Below are 11,436 nucleotides of genomic sequence, written 5' to 3'. Positions count from 1 at the left end.
AAATGTAACGCCAGTTAACCTTTTTTTTTTCACTAAAGAAGGGGCAGTAGCCCCGAAACGTCTGGGAAAAACTTTCAATCCTCGGCGCATTTAACATTTACATTTTAACATTTCTATAAACTAACTATATGCGCTACACAGCCACACGAAATTTCACCTTGGAGATTTCTAGTTTAATATTTCTTTTAAATTCACGCCACTTTTGCACGTTTTTAATGTCCGTTTTCATCTGATTTATCATATACTGCTTTTTTTACAGACGTTTGTAAGGCTCGTAATCAATGCAAGAATGGAGCGACGTGTAGTCCAAATGGTGATGGGTATACTTGTAAGTGTACGGCTAACTTCCAAGGACAGAACTGCGACAAAGGTACAACATGTTTGACACCTCTATACAGTAAAAAAACTTGTTAGGCTAAGATTTTTCGTTAAGACCCCCTTAGGCCGTAACGTGTTTTAACGTAAAATTTGTAACAGGTTCTTATTTTACACAATGTAGTAAATCCTAAGGTCTTAGGGTGTAAAGGGCATAATAAGAAAATTATAAAGGGCGTAAAAAGAGAAAAGATAACCTAGAATAGGGTTTGCATTTGCTTAGATTGCAGTCATTTTTTTAAACACCAATTACATAAGAACCTGCGGAAAATGCAGGTTCTTTTATGCGGGTTTTACTGTATTGTAGTCTCTTTCGCAGCCGCTTTTGGGACGTCACGCAACGCTCCCCCCAAAGAAGCTTCTTTGGGGGGAGCGTTGCGTGACGTCCCAAAAAAGCGGCTGCGAAGGAGACTAACTGTATTGCGGACGGTTCACTTGTACCGGAGAATCCAGAATTCATATGATGTCTACCTCTACAATACAGACACCTTTAAAACATGGACACTAAGCTCTGTCTTTCTGACGTCCATATTAAAAGGGTTTTGACAGTACAGAAGTTGTAGATCATTCTAAATGTGATAATTTTTTTCAGATTTAATATTTCATTGGTAAAAATGCGACTTAAGATATAAGACTTCAAAAATTACCTATTTTTTATAGCTTAAGTCTTATAATTTGTTAGTCGAATGACCTTTGTTCCCTATGAATGTTTTCAGATGTTAACGAATGTGCCGCCAATCCATGTAAGAATGGAGCCAAATGTACTAACACTCACGGAGACTACAGGTGTACTTGTGACAGCAGATTTACTGGAAAGAACTGTGATCAAGGTACGTAAAATTGTTCAATTAATTTTCTACTTGAAGTTGATAAAGCTTTACTAAACGCTGTGGGGAATATTGAAAAGCTGAGGTCTCGACATTTAGTTTGGGCAAATTACAGGAATTGCAGGTCACGTGAGAGGCTTCGGGTCTTTCTTGTAGGTCAGACTCGTACCCAGTCGTTACTCTTTTTTCGTTTTGGCTACGTTCGAAGAGGATGATGTGAAGGACGTAGAAAGAGCTTCCCTTGATGCCTTGCGCGCCGCTAAAAAAGCAAGAGAAGCGACTGGGTACGAGTCTGCTTGTAGGTACCAGATGCAGATAAAGTCACAGATAAAGTCATGCAGATAAAGTCATATGTTTGTTTGTGATTCTTTGTATTTTGGAACAGCATTGTTTCTCATTTTTTGTTACCTTTGTTCTACGTCATCTGTGTTCGGTACCTGCAGAAGGAGCCGAGGTTTCATGGAGGAGTAAGAGACGACGCTATTAAATCAATTTTGATAACCAAAAATGCTGGGATAAATAGAAAATGGGTAAATGCGAAACGTTCGTTTTAAAAGATAAACTTTGTGCTCTGAGCTTTTGCAGATGCCGCCTGTTGTTTAAAGAAAGTAATGGAGTGCAAAAAGAAAGTAATGACGTTTACAAAGTCAATTTAAAAATTTTCTTGATCTTCTTCAGTTTGTTGTGGTCACCCACAATATTTGTCTTCGTGTTTTATACTTACTGTTTTAGATGTGGATGAGTGCAGAGTTCGCAATCCCTGCAAGAATGGAGCCAAGTGTGTTAACTCTGTTGGTGGATACAGCTGTCAATGTCCTGCAAACTACAAAGGAAAACATTGCGATGAAGGTAACGAGCGGTCCGCACGAATAGTGTAGAATTTCTTTTTGTTCAGGCAAAAAATCTGTGACATTAAGACTTGTATTAGTTACCATCGACATACGACATAACAGACAAAAAACAGACAGCCTTCACAAGCATTTGTCAAGATCTAAACACGACTGAAGTTGGTCGCAAATTAAGACATTTTGTCCGTTTTTTTGATAGATGTCAATGAATGTGCGCTACGAAATCCTTGCAAAAACAGTGGAAGATGCCAGAATACAAGAGGAGGATATCAGTGCGCATGTGTTGGACGATGGTTTAGTGGGAAGAATTGTGACCAAGGTAAAACATCCAGCACAACTTGTAAACGATTCTTTAGTGCCTCTAGAGACTAGACATTTTTTGCTCGACAATTATTTGTTATCGACAATTAAATGTTATCGACAACTAAAAAACGTAGTGTGTGAGGCGAGTTGTCAACCACTTAAAGCTGATTTCCAGTCCGTACTGCGCAGACTCGGGGTTTGTTTTCGTTTTTGTTTTGAATTCGTTGAAACGTTACACTTCGGTGACAGCATACATGAAGTTTTTTAGTCCGCCATTACAGTTCGTTTCGTTCAAGAATTTCCGATGAGCTGAAACGTCTGTTTGAAATAGCGTCAAGGTTCTGCTTCTCGTTATTATTGTTTTTGCAAGGATATCTGGCGTTAATAATGAAGAAAAAGGTAAGTTTTTCGCGGAATTTTTAGTTTTGCTTGTAAACATTCCTCGGCGTGTGAGGCTCACATAGACATTGCAGCCGAGATTGCGCAGTACGGACTGGAATTCATCTTTAATGCTAAAGTTTTAGTTGTCGACGGCTAGGCAGTCTCTCTTTTCGAAAAGCGAAATTGCTTAGTTGTCGACAACTAACAGCTGTCGAGAACTAGGTTTTTGTTTTGCCTTAGTTGTCGACAACTATCGTAACTGCGTTTTTAGTGGTCAGTGGTTTGAGCAAGCGTAGAGAATGTTAGCTCCCAAGCTCTCGCTGGTCTGACTTAGTTATCGACAACTAACACTCCAATGTGTGGAATGCTTGCATTGGACAGAATCGGTTGTCGATGACATTTAGTTTTCGACAACGAATAGATTCAATTAAATGTCAATTCTGTGAAGGCCCTTAGTTAGCTAAACTTGTCCTTAATTTGATCTTAAACCGTTGCCGAGTTCGAGTCTGTAATGAAGAGATTACCATCGATAACCTAAACCAACTGGCTATAATTACTTGCCAAAAAATTAACAAGGATTACGAGAACTTGGGTTTATGGTACACGATGAGTTATTTCATAAAATATTTTAGGTGTAGGTAAAAATTATTGACTTCAGATAAAAAGGCGTATTTCTTCGTTTTACAGCTAGAGCACCGAAAGATGTATGGAACCATTTACAAACACCTCTATCATTTCGATCCATAAGCATTTAATTTGCTATTTTTATAAGAGTTGTTATTCATTTCTCTTAGTTACGTTGTTACTTCAGTGAAAGCAAACCTTGGTTAATTTTCATTCTAACACGGCAGGACCAATTAAGGTTTTAAGAAGTATCAAAATTTCATTTATTTTCTTTTGAAGCACCACCCGAATGTTCCAGTTACACCAAACTCAGTGACGCCAATCGTGCCTCGGGTGCACACAGAGGAAACATACTCAAGTGTGACCGCAACGACCTTGCCGCGTCACCAGCGTGGTACCGCTTCACGGATGCTGCTGGCACCAGAATGCCAACTTCACCAGTAGCTAAACATCATTGTGGAACTCATGCACCAGGTTGGATGAATGGACAACATCCTAGCAAAGATGATGGAGTTGTTAAGCGAAAGGTTTGCTTCCATTGGAACAACAATGTTTGTCAGTGGAACATTGAGATCAGTGTCCGTAACTGTGGGGCATTCTACGTGTATAAGTTGCCAAGGACCAATAACTGTTACCTCCGTTACTGTGGAAACAAGAACCATGGTATGTATTGAATTTTTGTGCCTTTTGTTCGCTAATCTTTTATTCCTTATTCTGTGCCCGCTGTTTATGATAGGCACGGTGGCCTAACGGTTAGGGCCCTGGACTCTGGATCGAGTTGTCCGGGTTTAAGCCCTCGCTGGGGTAATTGTGTTGTATTCTTAGGCAAGACGCTTTACTCTCATAGTGCCTCTCTCCACCCAGGTGTATAAATGGGTACCAGCGAATTTAATGCTGGGGTATCTATAACCCTGCGATGGACTACAGTCCCATCCATGGGGGGATAGAAATATTCCTAGGCCTAGTCGCTTCATTCATTCTTCGCGTGCTATTAACCTACTCCCAGTAGTTTCGTAGCTCAGAAATGTTATCGAAGGCATGTGTTTAACTTTGATGTGTGCTTCAGATTTTTATGTTTTTTTGTAGTTGGTTTGTTTGATCGATTTTCTTTTTCAACCGAAATCAACTTGGACTCGGTTTCTTTTTATATACGTGATCAAGCAGACCATCACGGTTTTTGTTTTTTGTTCTTCTGCACATGCTTGTCTTCTTTGATCTGGCCCACCGCTTATTAACTGTGTTTTTTGACAGACGTTTGTAAGGCTCGTAATCAATGCAAGAATGGTGCGACGTGTAGTCCAAATGGAGATGGTTATACTTGTAAGTGTACGGCTAAATTCCAAGGACAGAACTGCGACAAAGGTACTGGTATACACGTTACTTTTGACGTCAAAATTTAATATTTGAAGCTCTACTTAGGTGACGGGCTTATTTTTGAAGTGTGTGCAGTACTTACCGTACACACACACACGCGGAGGCAGCGTGACCGAGTGGTTAACCTAAGATCATACGCCTGATCGCAGGTAACCGAGTGGTTAGAGCGCCGGACTTGAAATCTGGAGATCCCGGGTTCAAGTCCCGTTCTGACCACTATCTGGATTTGTTCTCGGTCGTCCCGAGTTCAAATCCTCGGTCATGCTTGTAAATAGCCAACTGGTCTGCCTCCTGCCAGTTGGGATTTTCAATCATGTTACGTTTATTTAATATATTATATTTGTTTAGTATTTGTTTCATATACACGGCCCCACAAGCTTGTAGCTTTAAACACAAACCGTGTATAAATAAAGTTGCTTTACCTTTTTTTTTTTACAAATTAGCTATGTTCTTTCGGGAAAGGTGACATTTATGTCCCCAAATCCAGAGTTTTCCTGTTACGTAGCTTCTGTTAAAGATGAACCAAACTTTATTATTTTCAAATTGGGCAATTTGTGCATTGGTAGGTGACTTTAAGTCGTAATAGTTATGTTATAGTAATAAACCAAACGATCTCTGTTTTATCTGAATATTTTCAGATGTCAACGAATGTGCCGCCAATCCTTGTAAGAATGGAGCCAGATGTACAAACACTCACGGAGACTACAGGTGTACTTGTGACAGCAGATTTACTGGAAAGAACTGTGATCAAGGTACGTACAATCGCTAAGCTAGCTTTGTACTAATGTCGATAAAGCTAAATTGATCGCTGTGGCGAATTTGGATAGATGATGTTTCAAGATTTTAGACCGTGGGTCACGTGGGAGGCTACATAGCGGAGTAAGAAGTGACGCTATGAAATAAATTTTGATAACTGATAGCACGTCACTGAATTAATAAACTAGGGAAAAGCGATGCGCTCATTTTGAAGGATAAATTTTATGTTTGAGCTTTTGCGACTTCAGAGTTGTTTTGATACAGAAGTGGACCGTAAACAATCATTTTGTGAAAGAACATTGAGGGCTTACCGAGACTTAAAGATTTTTTTAGCACACGTGATTGCGATAACAACAAAGCAATTAAAGTTTTTGTGATAAAGATGAAATGTTCATTATGTCACGAGCGTGGAACAAAGAGAAATCCTGGGTCCCCGACGGGAAGCGAACGCATGGCCTCCAGATACCGATTGGGCGCTATGACCACTGAGCTACGAGGGACTCGTGGTGAGTTAGGCCATTTACTAGGTTGATATGTGACACGCATCCTGCATACTGCTAGGATCAGCAACGTCGAAATCATCACTGAGTGTGTAAGATGCAATGATGTAAAGATGTAAACTATTATATGTGATAATACCAAGAACAATTTCTTATCAGAGTCTGAGAAGTAAATTTCAAAGTTCACAAGAACCATGTAAACTATTGATCAAATCTCACGTGTAGCTATTTTGTCAAATCGTCTTTTACACGATTCAGTGGAATTCAGTGGAATTTCAAAAATTTGATTTCGATATTTGGTGCTGTTAAAAATGATTTCTTTTGATAAGATGTCTGAAATAGTAATACAGAAGTTTGCAATAAGATGTTGATAATTTTGGTGTATAATTTTGTCAAATAAATACTCGAAGTCCCGGTTGATGTTGTTTTTGTTATTAGCCAGAATATTTATTTCCTTGTTTTTTCACTTATTGTATAGATGTGGATGAGTGCAGAGTTCGCAATCCCTGCAAGAATGGAGCCAAGTGTGTAAACTCTGTTGGTGGATACAGCTGTCAATGTCCGGCAAACTACAAAGGAAAACATTGTGATGAAGGTATAAGAACGATCGGTCCGTACGAATAGTGTAGAATTTCTTTTTGTCCTGGCAACAATTCTGTGAGCGCTTTCCATTTGTTTGAAAAAACCGCCGAGAATTTTCCGGCAAATGGAACAGTACTACCTTTTTAACACGCACAATAGTACGGGATGAGTGTGTCACGTCTACATTAAATCCATTTCATTAAGATTTGCCAAATATTACTTATGAAACCTAATGTAAACGAAAAAAAATTACTTCTGTACTGATCTAAATAACAAACTCGTTGTTTCATTACAAATATGTCTCCCGAGATTTACAATTAAAAGTTACAAACAAACGAGATTAACTTGAAAACTGTTCCGCCTAGCATTTTTTTTAAGAACCTCTATTGCAATCCGTTTCAATCTTCTTGAATTTTTGCCCATCCGTACCTCTTCGTTTTGTATTTGCTGTGTCATTGAAATGCTCTTTCACTGTTTTAAAGTGGCTATTTTTATATTTCTCTTAATCTGATGGCCATTGTTTATGTCTTAATTTGGCTTAACTCCGTGACACAGTCCCTTTTAAGAGTTTTTCCGTTGTTTTGATAGATGTCAATGAGTGTGCGGTAAGAAATCCTTGCAAAAACGGTGGAAGATGCCAGAATACAAGAGGAGGATATCAGTGCGCATGTGTTGGACGATGGTTTAGTGGGAGGAATTGTGACCAAGGTAGAACATCCAGCACAATTTGTTAACGATTTTTTAGTTATAGAAACTTGTTCTTATGCCATTGCTGACTTCGACTTTTTAATGAAAAGACCGCCATCGATACCCCATAACTTGCTAAAAATAATCGGTGTTATGGTATGCGGTGAGTTATTTCATAAAATATGGTTAGTGAAAGCTTTAAAATAGTTTAGATAAACATCTTTTAGGTCTATTTTCTTGTTTACAACTAGCACAGAATAAAGATGAGTGGAACTTTTTAAACTTCTTTTTTCTATCAGTTAGCAAAAGCAGTCTATGAGTTAATTTGGTGTCCACAAGGTCTTTTAACATTCTCTTAGCTACGTCTGTATTACTTTCGTTTCCGTTTCACTCATCATTTTAACAGGACCAGTAAAGTTTAAAGAAGTATTGCAATTTATCTCATTTTCCATGTATTTTTGCTGCAATGTAAATATGTACAATACCTGCTTAGCTGGTTTGACAATACGGTACAATATTAACTCTACTACGATACGATACTTGCTTCCTTTCAATAAAAAAAATACTGACACAACTTTTATCGTTTTCTTTTAAAGCACCACCCGAATGTTCCAGTTACACCAAACTCAGTGATGCCAATCGTGCCTCGGGTGCACACAGAGGAAACATACTCAAGTGTGACCGCAACGACCTTGCCGCGTCACCCGCGTGGTACCGCTTCACAGATGCTGCCGGCACCAGAATGCCAACTACACCAGTGGCTAAACATCATTGTGGAACTCATGCACCAGGCTGGATGAATGGACAACATCCTAGCAAAGATGATGGAGTTGTTAAGCGAAAGGTTTGCTTCCATTGGAACAACAATGTTTGTCAGTGGAACATAGAGATCAGTGTCCGTAACTGTGGCGCATTCTACGTGTATAAGTTGCCAAGGACCTCTAACTGTCACCTCCGTTACTGTGGAAACAAGAACCATGGTATGTATTTAAGTTATGTGCTTTTTTATATCGACTTTTTTGGAGACGCGAGGAAACAAGCTAAAAAATTAAACTATAAAAATGAACCTCGCAGAAAGAAGCCTGAAAAATGCATCTAGGGCTTGAACGAGATACCGGTGCGATGCTCTACCAACTGAGCTACAAAGCCACACATTGGGGGCGAGGTTAATTGCGAGTTGACGAATGCCCTAAAGCGTTGATCATTTCTTTACTTTACATCTATCCGCAATTTAAATATGAATCTTTTTTATCTACTCCATGTCATTGAAAAATTAAGCCTTAATTTTTCAAGTTGTAATCCTTTTCCATCCTGACCATGTTAGTGCTTTAATATAGCAATTGTTTATAAAAATGGACCAATAATTGTAGGTTTCCTATCACACCAATATACATTTTGACAGCTCAAAAATCTGTTCAAATCCATGAAAAAGCCCTTTATGCTTTCAATGAAAAAGGATAATATTTTTTCAATAATTGTACTTGAAAATGTTATTTAACAGACAGATGCAAGGCCCAGAACCCGTGCCAAAACGGTGGAACATGTAATCCAAATGGTGATGACTACCAGTGCACATGTCCAGCTTGGTTCAAAGGAAGGAACTGTGAACAAGGTAGCCTTCTGTTTTGACCAAGTGTGTTGTCTTCGTTTTATTATTGTTAACTTGATTGGGGAGCTTAAGCAATGACGACGGCGTCGCCTAGGACAAACGAACCAAGTTTGTGTTTACTCGAAAAACTCGTGATTATCCAGAGGTTTTCAGCGTATCTATTGGTTTAGGAACTAGCTCCAGCTGGATATGTAAAGAGAACGTTCATCTCCAAATAGAAATACGGAAATTTGCCGTCGTTGTTCACGTTCTTCAAGATACGCAGAACTTGGGCATTTCACGTTGTTGTTTCGCAGAGAACGGCAAAGAAAGGATACAGGATTTAAAACGCACGTGCAGAGATATTATTCTGATCATTAAACCTTTTGCTTGGTAACGTTTTCGTTCACGTTGCCGTTGCCGTTGTGGTTTGCCTAAGCTCCCTATAAATGATGGGAAGTCTAATGTTCCGGAAATTTTTGGGCATTGTTTCTCGAAGTCTTAGTTGAAGGCGCAGTGTCCCAAAGCGTTGAATCTGGATCAAGAGTTAGTCATTGTGTTTTGCTCTTAGCTAAGATACTTCACTCTAACAGTACCGCCTTGCACTCAGGAGTAAAAATCAATGCGCGTGCCGGTCGGTAAATTGTTAAGAAAAACCCGACAAAATACATAAAGTTGCCTGCAATGGGCTTGCCACCCATGGCAAGTAGTTGCTCTATGTTAGAGAAAGCCTTTTTTAAGCGCTGGCCTCTTTAGCCAGTAGGCTCAGAAAACATTCCTATACTTTCTTCTTACTTTTCTCTAATTGAGTAGCTATGGAATTTCAATCACTTTTCTGTATGTTGTGTTCTTCATCGTTTATTTTTCTAACTTTCTACTCCATTCTGTTTCTTCACAGCGATCTGTAGACAAAAAACAGATAGCAAGGATGGCCGCTGCTGCTCTTTTCCTTTCACATACAAAGGCAAAACTTACACCTCCTGTACCACATACAAACACAACAGACCGTGGTGCTCACTGGATCGCACCTACAATGGAAAGTGGGCTAACTGCGGTAAGAAACGTTTTCCATTGACTTTGGTTTTGCTATACTGCTCTACCAAATTGCTCAGACCAAAGTGGTATTTTTGCGCTTGGGCAATCTCTTCGTGTTGCAGTAATACCTCCACCCAAGCACAATTGCTAACCATCAAAAGTTGCATGTTCTCCGACATTTGGCACTCGCAACATGCTTTTCCGCGGTTTGCGCCGGTTGTATGTTTTACCGCGCTTGGTTTGTACCGGTTACATGTTTTCCCGCGCTTTGCACCGGTTACATGTTTTCCCGCGCTTTGTACCGGTTACATGTTTTCCCGCGCTTTGCACCGGTTACATGTTTTCCCGCGCTTTGTACAAATTTCATGCCTGCACCAGAAGGCAATCGATAACTAAAAGATAACTAAAAGAAAAAAAAAAAACACTTTATAAGTTTTAAAGGAAACTACATTTTAACAGCCTCTACTGTCATCGTTAGTTACAATTGAGTTAAATATGAAAAGATTATATTTTACAATCTTAAAATTTAAACGAATACTTTTTCGTTATTCAGTGTACCCATGTGACAAGAAACCATGTCAGAATGGAGGGACCTGTAAAAACACTGGAGTGGACACCTACCAGTGTCAATGTCACAACGGATTTCACGGAACCAATTGCGAGAAAGGTAATTGTTCGTCTCAGGGAACTTGAAATAAGTTTGCACTACACATGCCTTCTCATTCCTCATTCCTGCAAAATCTCCAACTTTAGATCCTCAAATATGAGGAAAGGGTTATAACCTTAACGGTAATTCTTCATTTCAGAGCTACCTATGCGGGAAAGAAACGGGTTTTTTCTTGTCATGACTGTGTGTTCCTTTTACTATAATTATTGAACTCACTTTTCAGCTGTGCGCGCAAAAATTCAGTTAATGTTATGTATAAATTAAGTGAATTACTCATAATATTTAGCACTTTTGCCCCCGAAGACGCCCACATTTGTTCCTCAGTTTATTTGAATTTGTGCAGCAAAATGGTCCTGGTTAGGTCTGCTCATAAAAATCAAATTCTCCATCACCTCTGTAACCTTCTTAAAGGCTGTCTAAGCTTCGTTTATAAATCCACCCTTCATATGCGGGAAACGAACATTAAGACAATTTTTAACTTTCTGAACCCATCTGTATCAAATCTATAATTTCATTCTCATTTTGATGATGTGATTATAAAATACACGAAGGAGAAATAAAGGATTTTTTGTAGCTTGTGGCGCAATCATCTCCCGACTTCCGGTGGGTAAAAAAAAAATTCCTGTCGTCCGGGTATTATTACTTCTTGACCCCTTACATAAAAGTGAGGCAACCTTATTCTACCCTCTCGCAAACATATGCTCAACATGGCGGAGTTTATTTATTTTTTAACCAATAAGTATGTTTTCATTTATTGAGAAGGAGCAAGATACATAAAAGAGATTACCATAAAGTGCCGGTTATTACCCCGCCCCGGGTTGGGTGTATTTAAGCTCCCCAGTTTTAAGCCCACTCGAAACCTCTGACCAAGTTGCATAAACGAAGGATT

At 39.1% G+C, this 11,436-nt stretch overlaps 1 protein-coding gene across 1 annotated transcript; it reads left to right on the top strand.

The window, feature by feature from the left end:
• Window positions 1–259: 259 nt before the first annotated feature.
• Window positions 260–10,547, top strand: LOC144640770 (uncharacterized; the record flags this gene model as incomplete). The annotated part of the gene is made up of 13 exons (XM_078499845.1): window positions 260–370; window positions 1,092–1,205; window positions 1,935–2,051; window positions 2,250–2,369; window positions 3,638–4,021; window positions 4,610–4,720; window positions 5,371–5,484; window positions 6,467–6,583; window positions 7,159–7,278; window positions 7,854–8,237; window positions 8,759–8,869; window positions 9,744–9,899; window positions 10,434–10,547. Coding segments are annotated over 13 exons (2,073 nt in total), but the record flags the coding sequence as incomplete, so codon positions are not given.
• Window positions 10,548–11,436: the final 889 nt, after the last annotated feature.

This window comes from Oculina patagonica, unplaced genomic scaffold (genome assembly GCF_052425735.1).
Source record: "Oculina patagonica isolate OP01 unplaced genomic scaffold, crgOcupat unplaced460, whole genome shotgun sequence".
NCBI lineage: Eukaryota > Metazoa > Cnidaria > Anthozoa > Scleractinia > Oculinidae > Oculina > Oculina patagonica.
This window is presented reverse-complemented; position numbering and strand designations above follow the sequence as displayed.